Consider the following 17,645-nt stretch of genomic DNA (forward strand, 5'->3'; position numbering starts at 1 on the left):
AAGTTTTCTGACGACACGACGGTGGTTGGCCTGATCACCGACGTCGACGAGACAGCCCTATACGGAGGAGGTCAGTGACCTGGCAGTGTGGTGCCAAGACAATAACCTCTCCCTCAATGTCAGCAAGACAAAGGAGCTAATCGTGGACTACAGGAAACGGAGGGCTGAGCACGCCCTCATCCACATCGACGTGGCTGTGGTGGAGCACGTCGAGAGCTTCAAGCTCCTCGGTGTCCACATCACTGAGGGATTATCATGGTCTGCACACACCAACACAGTCGTGAAGAAGGCATGACAACGCCTCTTCCGCTTCAGGATTTGGAATGGGCTCCTTAGATCCTCAAAAGGTTCTACAGCTGCACCGTCGGGAGCATCTTGATTGGCTGCATAACCACTTGGTATGGCAACTGCTTGGCATCCAACTGCAAGGCGCTACAAAGGGTAGTGCGTACGGTCCGGTACATCACTGGGGCCAAGCTTGCTGACATCCAGGACCTATATACTAGGCCAGTGGTTCTTAACCTGGGTTCGATCGAACCCCAGGGGTTCGGTGAGTCAGTCTCAGGGGTTCGGCGGAGGTCAAGACACACATTCGATTAATATGATTCGTGATGACACGCTCCGCTTGGCCATCATTGGCTGCAGGTGATCACGCTACATCGCTTGGCCTATCTGTGCTGCAGGGAATTTGGTGCGCTCAGTAGTCGACTTGTGATTTCTTTCTTAATATTTTAATCCCTTCATACTTACTATGTCGAGCAAAAAAATAAAGTGGTTGGACGAATATGTACAATATGGATTTACATGTATAACCGAACGTGATGGGAGTCAGTGTCCTAACTGCATGATTTGCAATGCCAAGTTGAGCAATTCTAGTCTAGCACCGGCAAAACTAAGAGAACACTTCCTTAAGCTGCATGGAGATGGAAAATACAAGAACACAACGCTCGCTGAATTCAAGGTGAAGAGAGCCAGATTCGATGAAAAGGCTACTCTGCCTGTTCTCGGCTTTGTACCCATCAACAAACCGATCCTCACAGCATGTACGAAGTTGCTTACCTGATCGCAAAGCAGGGCAAACCACACACCATTGGTGAAACACTCATAAAACCAGCTGCGTTGAAGATGGCGAATATCATGCTGGGAAAAGAGGCCGAAGTTAAGTTATCCCAAATTCCTCTTTCAAATGGCACCATCAGCGACAGAATAGAGGACATGAGCAAAGACATCTTGGCTCAAGTAGTTGCAGATCTGATTTCAAGCCCGGCAAAATTCAGCCTTCAACTCGACAAGACCACAGACGTTTCCAATCTAAGCCAGCTTGCTGTATTCGTGCGCTATGTGAAAGACGACGTGATAAAGGAATCATTTTTATTTTGTAAGCCTCTTACAAGAACAACTAAGGCAGCCGATGTGAAGAAACTTGTGGATGACTTCTTCAAAGACAACAATCTTTCGTGGGATATGGTTTCTGCAGTTTGTTCGGACGGAGGCTAGTGAAAGCCGATGCACCACACATCATTGTTACACATTGTATTCTGCACAGGCATGCGTTGGCAACAAAAACCTTGCCTCCAAAACTGGCAGAAGTATTAAAAATTGTAGTGGAATGCGTGAACTATGTGCGAACTAGTGCTCTGCGGCATCGCATCTTCAGTGAGCTGTGTAAAGAAATGGGCTCTGAATTTGAGGTACTTCTGTACCATTCTAACGTTAGGTGGTTATCCCGGGGACAGGTGCTGAATCGTGTTTTTGCCGTGCGTGTGGAATTAGCCCTGTTTTTGCAAGAGCACCAACATTGTCATGCAGATTGCTTCAAAAATTCTGAGTTCATTCTCATTTTAGCGTACATGGCCGATATCTTCGCAGCTCTCAATCATCTCAATCAAAAGATGCAGGGCGGTGGAGTCAACATCATCGAAGCGGAGGAAAACCTGAAGGCTTTTCAAAAAAAGCTACCGTTATGGAAACGACGAACAGAGAACAATAACTTCGCAAACTTTCCCCTGCTGGACGACTGTGTAAGTAAGATCGAAGATGTATCTGGAATCGGAGACATTTCTGTACCAGCTGAACTGAAGCAAGCAATTGCCACGCACTTAGATGAGCTTGCAAATTCTCTCGACGGATACTTCCCTACAAGAGAGTCATATCCAGCATGGGTGAGACAGCCGTTCACGTTTAGTGTTGAGACAACAGATGTCAATGATGAATACCTCGATGAAATCATTGAAATTCAGCAGAGCCAGGTTCAACAGCAACTCTTCAGAACAACAACGCTTTTCAACGTTTTGGTGTCAACAAATGGTAACGTACCCTATTATTGCTAAGAAAGCTCTGGAGATTTTCATACCGTTTGTTACAACATATCTTTGCGAGCAATCCTTTTCGAGGATGCTGGACATAAAAACAAAGAAAATGAACAGACTTTGTTGCGAAAATGACATGAGAGTGGCACTTGCCAAGGTGAAGCCGCGCATTTCTGAACTGGTCTCTGAAAGGCAACAGCAGAAGTCACACTGATTTGCAGTAAATATTCATTATTATGTTTTTGTTTTTGTGTGAAAATGATCATCTGTGTGAAAATGTTTTGATGATTTTGTTCTTTGAACACAGTGATGTTGATGCACGGTTCATTTTGTGCACCAGTCAAATATATACCTATGTTTTGAATTAGATTTTTTTTTTCAATTAAGAAGGGTTCGGTGAATGCGCATATGAAACTGGTGGGGTTCAGTACCTCCAACAAGGTTAAGAACCACTGTACTAGGCGGTGTCAAAGGAAGGCCCCAAAAATTGTCAAAACTCCAGTTGCCCAAGTCATAGACTGTTCTCTTTGCTACCGCATGGCAAGCGGTACAAGAGCGCCAAGTAAAATGTATGTCTGTGCCCAGCAGGATATAGTTGGTGCTTCACTCTGATGAAGGTAATAAAGACTTAACTCCAGTGTTATAAATCTTAGCTATAATACTCCCTGATATCTCCAGCGTGCCGAAATGTCAGTTCACTCGGTTTAGTCATTCAATGAATACCTGGAAGAGCTATTGAGTGTTACTTTTCATTATCTTCTCAACGCTATCTGATCATAACAAATACAGCCACCTGCACTCATATTGATCATATTAATAAGGTAAGTGGTCCCTCTCCGTTGTAGCATGTTGAGCTAGCAGGCGCCACCACTAAGCTAGGGTGGCTTTACTGAGCTCTGGCCGAAAGATTGAGGAAGGTCAAAGTTGATATGACACAACCAGCGAGACGGGTAAGTCATACCAATTACCATTTTTTTATTTAACGAGGCAAGTCAATTAAGAACAAATTCTTATGTACAATGATGGCCTACCGGGGAACAGTGTGTTAACTGCCTGATTTTTACTAAACTCTGTACTAAATGTTTTGTTCCATATTTTTTGGATGATATTCGCTGATTATGCATATGTCTGATATCTGCATGGATACAGAAATAATTTAGTTAGAAATGTATTTTAATCTCCCATATTTACAATCTTCAACTATATTTAGATATTTGTCTTTAAATGCACTTTAAATAAAGATTGCTCGCCTGACAAAAGTGCTCAAACTTCCTAATCCATTTGGTCTATCCTTGAGGTTTATAAAAATAGAACGGCTCGGGAGGCTGTATGCTAAATGTAGCACTTTGGCCTGTATGCGCAAGGATCTGTGTCCCTCCCGCCACAATGACATGTGTCTTGGACTGTCACCAGCAACACAAGATAAACATAATTTCTCATCAAGCCTACTCATTTGTACGGGGCACATGTTATGTGGCATGATGGAGACATTTGAATGAACAAGACCATCAATATGGCATGAGTGAGGTCAAAGTCTGTTCAAGAACGTTTAGGGAAAGCATGTCATTCAACACAAACCGTTCCGCAACATGTCAAACGTACACCACTGTTGTAAAATGGAGGAGAATATAACACCTACACCTTGATAAGGCAATAGGCTAACGCCATGTTAGTTGGTGAAATAGGGGTACGCCTAACAGGCTAGGCAGTTCAGATAGGCTTACATATCTGCCCTTTTCTAGTCTCAAAATAGAGGGTTATAATCAGATTTGTGAGTGGTTTTCATTTGTAACCAGAGCTCAGAGCTAAGCAGCTAAATAGATTGTTTTGGTTTTAGTGCAAATGTGTACAAAATAAGTCTCTTAGCCTAGCTGTTTTCCTCATATACAAAAAGTAGGTCATAGGCCACACGGAAAACAAAAGCTTGAAGTCAGAGAGAATAGTGGTTGCGAAAGATGACTTACGTTATTTTGTGTGTCATATTTGAGCATAGATCAGTGTTCAAGTGTACGGAGACTCCAGAGTAAATGTGAGTCCTATTGAGTGTGCTGTGGATCCTGCAGATGTCACCCAAGCTCTAGCAAACCTGTCTCTGTCACATCCTCTTTAGCTAAATGTTCCTATGATGTGCTTCCTTAGGGCTCTCATTGCTTCCTAAACGTCAGCTCACTCATCTTCGATCACTCACTGAGAACATGCTTTGCCAGGAATGTAGGCTAACACTCAATACACTGATTTGAGCCCAGGCAAAATCTTCTATTTTGAGATTGTCTAAGTCTACTCGTTTTTCTAAACAATTTCCATTTTAATCAAATTATTCCCATCAAACACTGTTTTTCTTTTACACAGACCCCAGTGCACTACAGCACTACAATAGGTATTTATCCCTGTGTTTCAGAAACCCAGCCTAAAACACCAAACAGCAAACAATGCAGGTGTAGAAGCACGGTGGCTAGGAAAAACTCCCTAGAAAGGCCAAAACCTAGGAAGAAACTTAGAGAGGAACCAGGCTATGAGGGGTGGGCAGTCCTCTTCTGGCTGTGCCAGGTGGAGATTATAACAGAAGACGGCCAAGATATTCTAATGTTTATAAATGACCAGCATGGTCAAAAAATAATAATCACAGTAGTTGTCGAGGGTGCAGCAAGTCAGCACCTCAGGAGTAAATGTCAGTTGGCTTTTCATAGCCGATCATTAAGAGTATCTCTACCACTCCTGCTGTCTCTAGAGAGTTGAAAACAGCAAGTCTGGGACAGGTAGCACGTCCGGTGAACAGGTCAGGGTTCCATAGCCGCAGGCAGAACAGTTGAAACTGGAGCAGCAGCACGGCCAGGTGGACTGGGGACAGCAAGAAGTCATCATGCCAGGTAGTCCTGAGGCATGGTCCTAGGGCTCAGGTCCTCCGAGAGAGAGAAAGAAAGAGAGAAAGAGATAATTAGAGAGAGCATACTTAAATTCACACAGGACACCGGATAAGACAGGAGATGTACTCCAGATATAACAAACTGACCCTAGCCCCCCGACACATAAACTACTGCAGCATAAATACTGGAGGCTGAGACAGGAGGGGTCAAGAGACACTGTGGCCCCATCCGATGATACCCCTGGACAGGGCCAAACAGGAAGGATATAACTCCACCCATTTTGCCAAAGCACAGCCCCCACACCACTAGTTGGATATCTTCAACCACCAACTTGCCATCCTGAGACAAGGCCGAGTATAGCCCACAAAGATCTCCGCCACGGCACAACCCAAGGGGGGGGGGGGGGGGGGGGGGGGGCGCCAACCCAGACAGGAAGATCACGTCAGTGACTCAACCCACTTAAGTGACGCACCCCTCCTAGGGACGGCATGAAAGAGCACCAGTAAGCCAGTGACTCAGCCCCTGTAATAGGGTTAGAGGCAGAGAATCCCAGTGGAGAGAGGGGAACAGGCCAGGCATGAGACAGCAAGGGCAGATCGTTGCTCCAGAGCCTTTCCGTTCACCTTCACACTCCTGGGCCAGACTACACTCAATCATATGACCCACTGAAGAGATGAGTCTTCAGTAAAGACTTAAAGGTTGAGACCGAGTCTGCGTCTCTCACATGGGTAGGCAGACCATTCCATAAAAATGGAGCTCTATAGGAGAAAGCCCTGCCTCCAGTTGTTTGCTTAGAAATTCTAGGGACAATTATGAGGCCTGCGTCTTGCGACCGTAGCGTACGTGTAGGTATGTACGGCAGGACCAAATCAGAAAGATAGGTAGGAGCAAGCCCATGTAATGTTTTGTAGGTTAGCAGTAAAACCTTGAAATCAGCCCTTGCCTTAACAGGAAGCCAGTGTAGGGAGGCTAGCACTGGAGTAATATGATCAAATGTTTTGGTTCTAGTCAAGATTTTAGCAGCCGTATTTAGCACTAACTGGAGTTTTTTTAGTGCTTTATCCGGGTAGCCAGAAAGTAGAGCATTGCAGTAGTCTAACCTAGAAGTAACAAAAGCATGGATTTATTTTTCTGCATCATTTTTGGACAGAAAGTTTCTGATTTTTGCAATATTACGTAGATGGAAAAGCTGTCCTTGAAACAGTCTTGATATGTTCGGCAAAAGAGAGATCAGGGTCCAGAGTAACGCTGAGGTCCTTCACAGTTTTATTTGAGACGACTGTACAACCATCAAGATTAATTGTCAGATTCAATTAAGATCTCTTTGTTTCTTGGGACCTAGAACAAGCATCTCTGTTTTGTCCGAGTAGTAGAATGTTTGCAGCCATCCACTTCCTTATATCTGAAACACAGGCTTCTAGCGAGGGCAATTTTGGGGCATTCACCATGTTTCATTGAAATGTACAGCTGTGTGTCATCCGCATGGCAGGGAAAGTTAGCATTATGTTTTCGAATGACATCCCCAAGAGGTAAAATATATAGTGAAAACAATAGTGGTCCTAAAACGGAACCTTGAGGAACACCGAAATGTACAGTTGATTTGTCAGAGGACAAACCATTCACAGAGACAAACTGATATCTTTCCGACAGATAAGATCTAAACCATGCCAGAACTTGTCCGTGTAGAACAATTTGGGTTTCCAATCTCTCCAAAAGAATGTGGTGATCGATGGTATCAAAATCAGCACTAAGGTCTAGGAGCACGAGGACAGATGCAGAGCCTCGGTCTGATGCCATTAAAAGGTTATTTACCACCTTCACAAGTGCAGTCTCAGTGCTATGATGGGGTCTAAAACCAGACTGAAGCATTTCGTATACATTTTTGTCTTCAGGAAGGCAGTGAGTTGCTGCGCAACAGCTTTTTCTAACATTTTTGAGAGGAATGGAAGATTCGATATAGGCCGATAGTTTTTTATATTTTCTGGGTCAAGTTTTGGCTTTTTCAAGAGAGGCTTTATTACTGCCAATTTGAATTAGAATTTGTCCCAATTCTTTTGGTGCCCTAAAATGGGGGGACTATGTACAAAACGTTCAGTAATTTCTAACCGGTTCACCCGTTATGGATGATATTCTCCAAACTTTTGGAGAATAGAGCCAAAAGAAGAAAAAATGCTTCACTGTTCCAATAATTATGGAGGTTACTGTATATCTCGTCTGTCATTTCTCTCTCTTCCGCGCTCTCTCCATTTGTCTCACTTTTTCCTTCCCCCTGTCCCTCACCCCATCTCTCTGTTCCACCCTCATTGTCCCTCTCTATGCCCCTCTGAGTCCATTTATCCACCAATCTGCCTTATGCATTGTGCAGTGTGAGAATGTACTGTATGAGAAGCGAATCTACGAGAAGACAATTGAGGCATGTGGATTGTGTATGTGTGCCATTCAGATGGTGAATGGGCAAGACACATTTTTAAGTGCCTTTGAACGGGGTATGGAAGTAGGTGCCCGGGCTCACCTGTTTGTGTCAAGAACTGCAATGCTGCTAGGTTTTTAACGAATGGTCCATCACCTAAAGTACATCCAGCCAACTTGCCCGGCGAATTGAGGCTGTTCTGAGGGCAAAAGGGAGGGGCTGCGACCAATGTTCACTCTAATTCTAATTAGCAGTGAACACTGAGGCTGTACCCTTACAGTTTTAGACAGTAGTCAATAGGCTATTGTGACTATTTGAGCATAATGTAGGCCTACCAACAAAAACAATGGAGCAAATCCCAGAACATTTTCACATGGAAATAGCTTCTGATTTCTATGATATAGCCTACAATAGCTACAATAATGACGTGTTCAATGCAGGCCTACATTGCATGAGACTTTAATTAAAAAAAGTATTTACATTATGTAGGGCCAGACATGAATTCATTATTGTTTACTTGGTCTGTAACACCATTGGCCAAATAGGTGACTGTAAATTGCATTTCATTGTGTTGTAAGAAACCACAAAAAATAGTGTATTATTATTACCACACAGAGAATTCGACAATGTAAGCTACCCCTCTGCCTATTGACTTATTTGCATATTCATGCTTTTCTCAAAATACAACCCTGCCCCTTTAATTAAGACAAGCTTTTTACCTGACTGACTTTTCAAAGACAGCTTGAAATGTAGCCTAGACGTTGTGTGCTCTTGTAAGAAGCAGTAACTCCCCATTGCTGACCAATACTTATCTATCATCCAGCTAATAACTGGCTAACTAGCAAAGAGATGTGCACACCCGTGGCTCTGCGCTGATCTGAAAAGCGTATTCACTCGCGGGTGATTGAAAGCTAGTTTGTCTCTTTCACATTGCCTGGGTCTGGTATCACGGTTATACGGAAGGGTGAAAATTCTGTAAGATCCTGGTCCTCATGTTACAGTGGATGAACGCCTTGTTCCATTCAGAGGATGCTGTCCCTTCCGACAGTATATGCCAAACAAGCCTGAAAAATATGGCCGAGCAGCCGCTCACAAACATAAGATCATCATGTGCAATGCCAAGCTTTGGCTGGAGTGGTGAAAAGCTCGCCACCATTGGTCTCTGGAGCAGTGGAAACGCGTTCTCTGGAGTGATGAATCATGCTTCATCATCTGGCAGTCCGACGGACGAATCTGGGTTTGGCAGATGCCAGGAGAACGCTACCTGCCCCAATGCATAGTGCCAACTGTAAAGTTTGGTGGACGAGCAATAATGGTCTAGGGCTGCTTTTTATGGTTCGGGCTAGGCCCCTTAGTTCCAGTGAAGGGAAACCTTAACGCTACAGCATACAATTACATTTTAGACAATGCTGTGCTTCAAACTTTGTGGCAACAGTTTTGGGAACGCCCTTTCCTGTTTCAGCATGACAATGCCCCCATGCACAAAGTGATGTCCATACAGAAATGGTTGGTCGAGATCGGTGTGGAAGAACTTGACTGGTCTGCACAGAGACCTGACCTCAACCCCATCGAACATCTTTGGGCTTAATTGGAGCGGCGACTGCGAGCCAGGCCTAATCGTCCAACATCAGTGCCCCACCTCACTAAAGCTCTTATGGCTGAATGGAAGCAAGTCCCCGTAGCAATGTTCCAACATCTACTGGAAAGCCTTCCCAGAAGAGTGGAGGCTGTTATAGCAGGACCAACTCCATATCAATGCCCATGATTTTGGAATGAGATGCTCGACAAGCAGATGTTCACATACTTTTGGTTATGTAGTGTGTATATATGCTATAATAAACAAGATATCTTGGTAGCCAGGCTAACAAAGTATATTGTTGTTGACCGTATATTTTATTGACGCTTTAAAGCTGTGTTTACATTTCTTTGCATTCATTAAATCCCTGGTTGTTGTTATTGTTTTTTTGCCAGTCGATGTATACTGAACAAAAATATAAACGCATCATGCAATTATTTCAAAGACTTTACTGAGTTACAGTTCATATAAGGATATCAGTCAATTTAAATAAATACATGAATCCCTAATCTATGGATTTCACATTACTGGGCAGGGGGGTGCATAGGCCTAGCAGGACATAGGCCCACCCACTTGGAAGCCCAGCCAATCAGAATGAGTTATTCCCCTCAAAGGGCTTTATTACAGACATAAATACTCCTCACCACCCAGCTGTGTAATGATCATGCTGTTTAATCAGTTTGTTGATAGTTCTCACTCCTATGTTCATATCATTTTATACTTTCATCAGTAGACAGACACACGTGTTATATCAGTCAGGCCTAAACCAGGTATTTATAAACCTCAGGTAATGTGTTCATGGTTTCTCGACTATTATTTCAGCTACAAACTGTAGTAGGAAGGAGTCAATGCAAAAGTAGTCACTAACGTTTGTCTATTTTTGTTTTTTTACAAAAGATGAATAAAAAAAACTGTTGTCTGTCTATAGCTTTGCCTCTTGACGGAATACAACTTATTAACTGCTATACAAAGATTTACCACCAAAATTTTTGTAAGGGATTCACTGATTACACAGACTAAGGTGGGACTCTTTATTACACTTCAGTTGTGGAAGAATGAGTTCAGAACACAGGCAAAGCCGGGAAAAGGACTGATATGGTTTCTCTCACACATCTCTACCACAAGGTGGCATCGGAAGGAATTTGATTTACAATAAATTGCAACCCCATGCACGGTCTTGGAAGAACATGTCCATATATATAATTGACCACATTATCACTTGCAATTTTCTTACAGGTGGTTTCATTAAATGCACTTTATCAAGTTGCAATATTCAACATGAATATGCACTTTGTATTTTCATTTTTTTTTAATGAAAAAATACAAAGAACTGCATCTAATGTCAGATTTCTTTGTCAGATTTTGCAATCAAAGTCTACATAATTATTTTCTGGTCCTGTAAAATATATTTATTAAGCAGAGCACTAATGATGATGATCTCCCTGCACCAAGGCAAGCCAAACCGCAAAAATAATACTGTTTTGTTGCAGGTTAGGAGAATTTAAGCAGCAGGTTATGAGACGGAGGTTATGGTTGGTGTTAGGGTTAGCGAAAATGCTCTCCTAACCTGCTACGAAAATCACTTTGTATCGAAGTGGCGTGAAAAGTGTCCCAAAGAGATTGCGCCTCCGGTCCTCCCACAACCGAGGTGAAAGTTCAGCAGTGCGCCTTGTAAAATGGCGGCTGAATTGACCAGAGAGTGGAGCGATGAGCAGCTCAAAAGTGATGATCTATCCAAAAAAGACGTTATTAAGTTCATTCAGGACAATGCGGCCCACTCGGTATGTTTTATGTTTGATCAATGCATGCATTGATTTAACAGCGCTAACTAAAACGCCATTGCTCACTTTTAGTGCGCACGCATGGTGATATCAGTTACCTCCGCATTGGTGCACCACTGCCAATTTAGCTTGATGCTAGCTTGTTAGCCTAGCATGTAACAGTTCAAAATGGCATGCATGTTTAGTCCCATTCGTTCTGTATATCACCATGCTTGTGTCAAGTTGTTTTGATACGACTACTTATTTAACTTTGAATATATTATTCGCCGTTGGGCCAACCGGTAGCAAATGCGTTGTTGCACCAGACCGTAAACAACAAGCTACGAATCAGAGATGGTGTTTTGGGTTAGTCTGGCAAACACCTCAAATCAAGGTGTAGGCTAAACAGTAATATGCTTACGTATAGGCCTTCCCCAACAATGCAGAATATATTTAAAACATAATTTATAATAATAATTGGGGGAAAAAACAAGGTATAAATACACAATGAGCAGTGAGTGATAGCTTGGCTATATACATAGGGTATATTTAGGTAGGTACAGTGCATTCGGAAAGTATTCAGACTCCTTTACTTTTTCCACATTTTGTTAAGTTACAGCCTTATTGTAAAATGTATTAAATATATTTTTCCTCCTCAATCTACGCACAATACCCCATAGCAATAAAGAGAAAACAGGTTTTTAGAATTGTAATATATATTTTTTACCTATTTATATAAGTATTCAGACCCTTTGCTATGAGACTCGAGATTGACCCCCGGTGTATCCTGTTTCTACAACTTGATTGGAGTCCACCTGTGGTCAATTCAATTTATTGGACATGATTTGGAAAGGCACTGTCTATATAAGGTCCCACAGTTGACAGTGAATGTCAGAGCGAAAACCAAGCCATGAGATAGAAAGAATTGTCCGTTGAGCTCTGAGACAGGATTGTGTTGAGGCACAGATCTGGGGAAGCTTACCAAAAAATGTATGCAGCATTGAAGGTCCCCAAGAACACAGTGACCTCTATCATTCTTAAATGGAAGAAGTCTGGAACCACCAAGACTCTTCCTGGGAGACTAGTCAGAATGGAGGGAAAGATGAACAGAGCAAAGTACAGAGAGATCCTTGATGAAAACCTCCAGAGCGCTCAGGATTTCAGACTTGGGTGAAGGTTCACCGTCCAACAGGACAACGAACCTAGGCACACAGCCAAGACAACACAGGAGTGGCTTCGGGAAGTGTCTCAATGTCCTTTAGTGGCCCAGCCAGAGTGTGGACTTGAACCCGATTGAGCATCTCTGGATAGATCTGAAAATAGCTGTGTAGCGACGCTCCCCATCCAACCTGACAGCTTGAGAGGATCTGCAGAGAAGAATGGGAGAAACTCCCCAAATACAGGTGTGCCAAGCTTACAGTGTCATACCCAAGAAGACTCGAGGCTGTAACTGCTGCCAAACGTACTGAGTAAAGGGTCTGCATGCTTATGTAAATGTGATATTTACGTTTTTTATTATTAACTCAGCAACAACAACAAAAACATCCCTTTTTCAGGACCCTGTCTTTCAAAGATCATTCGTAAGAATCCCAAAAACTTCACAGATCTTCATTGTAAAGGGTTTAAACCCTAAGCCATGCTTGTTCAATGAACCATAAACAATGTATGAACATGCACCAGTGGAGCGGTCGTTAAGACACTAACAGCTTACAGACGGTAGGCAATTAAGGTCACAGTTATGGAAACTTAGGACACGAATGAGGCCTTTCTACTGATTCTGAAAAACACCAATAGAAAGATGCCCAGGGTCCCAGATGTGGCCAGGGCAATAACTTCCAATGCCTGTACTGTGAGATGCTTAAGACAGCACCACAGTGGCAGACCACATGTAATAACACCTGCACAGGATCGGTACATCCGAACATCACACCTGCGGGACAGGTACAGGATGGCAACAACAACTGCTCGAGTTACACCAGGAATGCACAATCCCTCCATCAGTGCTCAGACTGTCTGCAATAGGCTGAGAGAGGCTGGACTGAGGGCTTGTAAGCCTGTTGTAGGGCAGGTCCTCACCAGACATCACCGGCAACAACGTCGCCTACGGGCACAAACCCACCGTCGCTGGATCAGACAGGACTGGCAAAAAGTCCTCTTCACTGACGAGTCGCGGTTTTGTCTCACCAGGGGTGATTTATGCGTTTATCGTCAAAAGAATGAGCGTTACACCGAGACCTGTACTCTGGAGCGGGATCGATTTGGAGGTGGAGGGTCCGTCATGGTCTGGGGTGGTGTGTCACAACATCATCGAACTGAGCTTGATGTCATTGCAGGCAATCTCAATTCTGTGCGTTACGGGGAAGACATCCTCCTCCCTCATGTGGTACCCTTCCTGCAGGCTCATCCTGACATGACCCTCCAGCATGACAATGCCACTAGCCATACTTCTCGTTCTGTGTGTGATTTCCTGCAAGACAGGAATGTCAGTGTTCTGCCATGGCCAGCGAAGAGCCCAGATCTCAATCCCATTGAGCACGTCTGGGACTTGTTGGATCGGAGGGTGAGGGCTAGGGCCATTCCCCCCAGAAATGTCCGGGAACATGCAGGTGCCTTGGTGGAAGAGTGGGGTAACATCCCACAGCAAGAACTGACAAATCTGGTGCAGTCCATGAGGAGGAGATGCACTGCAGTACTTAATGCAGCTGGTGGCTGCACCAGATACTGACTGTTACTCTTGATTTAGATTTTTCTTTTTTTGCTGAGTTTATTTATCTTTGCAAAAATGTATAGAGACCTGTTTCTGCTTTGTCATTTTGGGGTATTGTGTGTAGATTGGAGAGAGTGAAAAATACAAATGAAGACATTTTAGAATAAGGCTGTAACATAATGTAGCAAAATGTGGAAAAAGTCTGAATACTTTCTGAATGCTCTGTAGATATGTACATATAGGTAGGGGTAAAGTGACTAGGAACCAGGATAGATAATAGACAAGAGTCAAGAGTTACTGCAAAAAGGGTCAATGCTGATAGTAAGGGTAACTGTTTGCTTGGGGGTAGAAGCTGTTCATGAGCCTTTTGGTCCCAGACTTAGCCCTCCGGTACCGTTTGCCGTACGGTAGCACAGCAAACAGTTTATGACTTGTGTCTTTGACCATTTTTAGGGCCTTCCTCTTACACCGCCTGGTATAGAGTTCCTGGATGGCAGGTAGTTCGACCCCTCTGTAGCGCGTACTACTTAGTGCAAGGACGCTGTCGGTGTGTTCAAAGCGTTAGTCCTCTGTCTTCCGTCTGTTTTGCATAAACGTGCTGTAATATGTCTGTGGGAACCCAAACCTTAAAAGTTTTTAGTAATTTCATGTTTGGACTTTTTTGTTTTGAAGAAAATGTTAAAAAATTGCGCTGATATGAAAAATATTTTCCTTATGTTTCCAAAAGCGTACTACAAACTATGAATGTTTAAGTGCAGTCGGGCTCTTAACTTCCCTGTCCAGAAGATACCTTCATTAATAGACACAAAAAGTAGTTTGTCTATGAATGGGCTCGCTAACACCTAAATCGACGTCAATGTGTCCCATGAGTCAGGCTTGTTTTTTGGTGGCCAATTTTAGGAAAGAATAATGCCAGAGCGTCAATTTGCACCAAAGGGTTGAGTGTTGCTTTCATGCCACAACTACCCTCTTTGACGTCATTATTTTTTGTTTTCCAGTTTCTTGCCGAGCACAAGCTGATGGGAAATATCAAGAATGTTGCAAAAACGGCAAAGAAAGAGCAACTGATTATTGCCTACAACGACTTGTTTGAGAGCAAGGTAGGTGGACAACATGGCTGGAGTGATGCATATTTTAGAAGCATATGGCATGATAAGATGTCCACTATGAATGATAACATTGTTTTTTGTTTGTTTGTGCAACTACCAGAGGTTTTTAGGGTCGGAACCCATTGAAGATGTGACGGAGCATGTGAAAAATGTGAAGATTGACGACAAGCCCAAAGAAGTCGTGGAAGTCGCGGACGAGGTAAACGACCCAATGTCTGAAAAGCTTTTCCCGCTGAAATAAGCATTGGGGTAAAAGTGCTACATTTTGTATTTAAGTTGGAACAAATCTCGGAAGTTACTGCATCTCCACTACATCCACATCCAATCTCCACTGGCGGTCGGAATAATTGTATTGTTAAAATGGTCACTTGTGTTATGCATTTCAATTCCCAGGGTCCTCCTAAGTTCTTCAAGTCTGTGCTGAAGAAAGGAGACAAGACTAACTTCCCTAAGAAGGGAGACAATGTGAGCTGTTGGTACACTGGCTCCCTGGAGGACGGCACGGTGTTCGACACCAACATCCCTGCAAGTAAGTGTTCTCTCTTACACACACATGCAGACTATCTCTGTCTCAAACACACATATTGTCACTCTGTCACACCTTCTCCTCAATTGCCTTTCTCTCATTGATGCCAATAGTGATTTTACTGTTTCCTCTGCCCTCCCCTCTCCAGCTGCCAGAAAGAAGAAACAGAGCAAGCCACTGAGCTTCAAAGTTGGCCTGGGCCGGGTCATCAGAGGGGTAAGAGAGGGGAGATTGATGTTATATTTCGGGCTTCTGAGTGACGCAGCGGTCTAAGGCACTGCATCTCAGTGGTTTCAAATCCAGGCTGTATCACATCCGACCGTGATTGGGAGTCCCATAGGGCGGCGCACAATTAACTGACTTGCCTAGTTAAAGGTTAAATCTAATATATATAAGTATGTATGTGCCTTATTGCAACCATTTCCCTTGTGAAAATAGATTGCAACAGTTATCACTAAGTCTTATGAGAAATGTTTTTCTCCCGCAGTGGGATGAAGGCATCCTAACGATGAGCAAAGGTGAGACGGCCAAACTGGAGATTGAACCAGAATGGGCCTACGGGAAGAAGGGACTTCCTGACTCAAAGTATCCTTTACATTGGAACATCATGGGAACTATGGGCTAATATTTAACTAGGAGATTAAAGTTGAGGCTTCACTTTCTGCTATGTTTTACACCACCAGTGATGGTCATGACAATTGCCAATCCTCCGAGAGGAGTCTTCTCCTGTACAATGGCTCTATCGTAGCTTTGTCGATACTAATTGAATTTGAGCTGGATTTCTAACCACCAAGTCTTTTAAAGTGGAACTATAAAATGAATGTCGCCCTCTTCGAATCGATATGCAACTGTTTCCTGTGTGCTTCCCTTAACTCTCCCACCACCAGAATCCCACCCAACGCAAAGCTGATCTTCGAGGTCGAGCTGGTGGCTGTGGATTAACGGCAGAAACCAACTCCAGCGCGCACTTCTCTCCGTGGACGAGGAAAACGCGGTAGTCACCAGATGGCCATGCGCAAAAGGACAGAAGTGGCTTTCATTGTCAGAACTTTGAAGAACCTGTAATATATGGTCTTAATTTACGTTTAAAGCTTTTAGTCTGGTTGTTTCAAGTCTTTTTCTGCTTAAGCCAAGTCCTTTATCATTGTCTTGGCATGTTTGGCATATTGTCTGAAGCAGGAACAGACGTGGGACCAGGTTAGGGTTATTTGTGCTGAGTTAGGTAGGTGCTTTACTTCTGCCCTTTCCAGCATGGCCAGATAGTGACGACCGGGCAACACTGTACAGGCGGGGCATCCTTTCTGACAAGTTACACACCGCAGAGGAAAGCCTCTCAGGATATTCTGTTTTATTCCTGTTTTTTTGTTTGTTTTTATTGCATGTATAATGTTCTTGTAAAGATTAAACCAATTTTGGAGACTAAATTGACATATGCATCTGAAATCTTGTTTTATTGTGCACCTTCAGTACGTGTTTGAATGGTCAAGAAAACTGGGCATCAGTGAATGGTTTGGAAGTAAGTTCCTGCACTTGAAATCAGACGTATGATCAAGTTTCAATGTCACATGCACAAGTACAGTGAGACGCATTTCTTGCATTTCTTTTGCACTGAACATTGTAAATATGTTCCTGGAACTGAATGACCCTGTATATAGTATGCTTGCTTTCTTGTTCCTCTTATTTCTAATTTAAATTACTTTGAGTATTACATTATTGATTAATGCATTGTTGGGTTTAGAGCTTGCAAGAAAGGCATTTCACTTGTGCATGTGACAACTTAACTTGAAAGCGCCAATGGTATGTCATCAGATGTCATACCTGTCATTTTTAACCTGAAGGTGGGCAGTTTCATGTAGTAGCATACAATTGCCATCTGGGCCACAATATATATATTTTTAAACAGCACTGGTTCTGTTGACAAACGTTGTGCTTTGACTCCTGCTGAACATGGCCAAGTTCTTTTTGGAAATGTATACTTGAAATACTATTTTTAGTATGAAGATTTATACTACACACGAGAAGTCTACCCTCAAGTCACTTTGGATAGCTGTCAGAACTATATATAACTCTTGGACTATCACATGGTGTTGGTAGTTCCAGTTTGATGTTCCTTAGTGTCCACATCAGAGGACTTGACATGGACCAACAGCGCCTCTACTTCCTAAGGCAGCTGAAGAAATTTGGCATGCCAACCAGTGTCCTCTCCAAATACCGCTGCGCCATCGAGAGCATCATGGCCTGGTACGGGAATTGCTCCATCCACAACCGCAAGGCCCTCCAGCGGGTGGTGAAGACGGCCCAGGTTCCCACCCACTTGAAACGGTGCCCAAGGAAGTCCCGCAGCATCAAGGACCCCACATGAGCTGTTCAGCCCTTAGTGTTAG

At 43.4% G+C, this 17,645-nt stretch overlaps 1 protein-coding gene across 1 annotated transcript; it reads left to right on the top strand.

The window, feature by feature from the left end:
• The first annotated feature begins 10,752 nt into the window (after positions 1–10,752).
• LOC139415336 (peptidyl-prolyl cis-trans isomerase FKBP3-like) lies at positions 10,753–16,689 on the top strand. The gene is made up of 7 exons (XM_071163402.1): positions 10,753–10,940; positions 14,625–14,726; positions 14,836–14,934; positions 15,129–15,264; positions 15,410–15,477; positions 15,749–15,846; positions 16,149–16,689. The coding sequence occupies exons 1-7, from the start codon at positions 10,836–10,838 to the stop codon at positions 16,201–16,203; spliced, it is 663 nt and encodes a 220-aa protein (XP_071019503.1). The 5' UTR covers positions 10,753–10,835; the 3' UTR covers positions 16,204–16,689.
• The last annotated feature ends 956 nt before the right edge of the window (positions 16,690–17,645 follow it).

This window comes from Oncorhynchus clarkii, chromosome 8, assembly GCF_045791955.1.
Source record: "Oncorhynchus clarkii lewisi isolate Uvic-CL-2024 chromosome 8, UVic_Ocla_1.0, whole genome shotgun sequence".
NCBI classification, from domain to species: Eukaryota; Metazoa; Chordata; class Actinopteri; order Salmoniformes; family Salmonidae; genus Oncorhynchus; species Oncorhynchus clarkii.

What these genes read in the sequence shown, in the direction of transcription:
- LOC139415336 (XM_071163402.1), top strand. Translation starts at nt 10,836, where the DNA reads ATGGCGGCTGAATTGACCAGAGAGTGGAGCGATGAGCAGCTCAAAAGT. An exon ending in TCGTGGAAGTCGCGGACGAG is followed by an intron (nt 14,935 to 15,128) that starts GTAAACGACCCA and finishes TTCAATTCCCAG; the next exon opens with GGTCCTCCTAAGTTCTTCAA. An exon ending in TGGGCCGGGTCATCAGAGGG is followed by an intron (nt 15,478 to 15,748) that starts GTAAGAGAGGGG and finishes TTTCTCCCGCAG; the next exon opens with TGGGATGAAGGCATCCTAAC.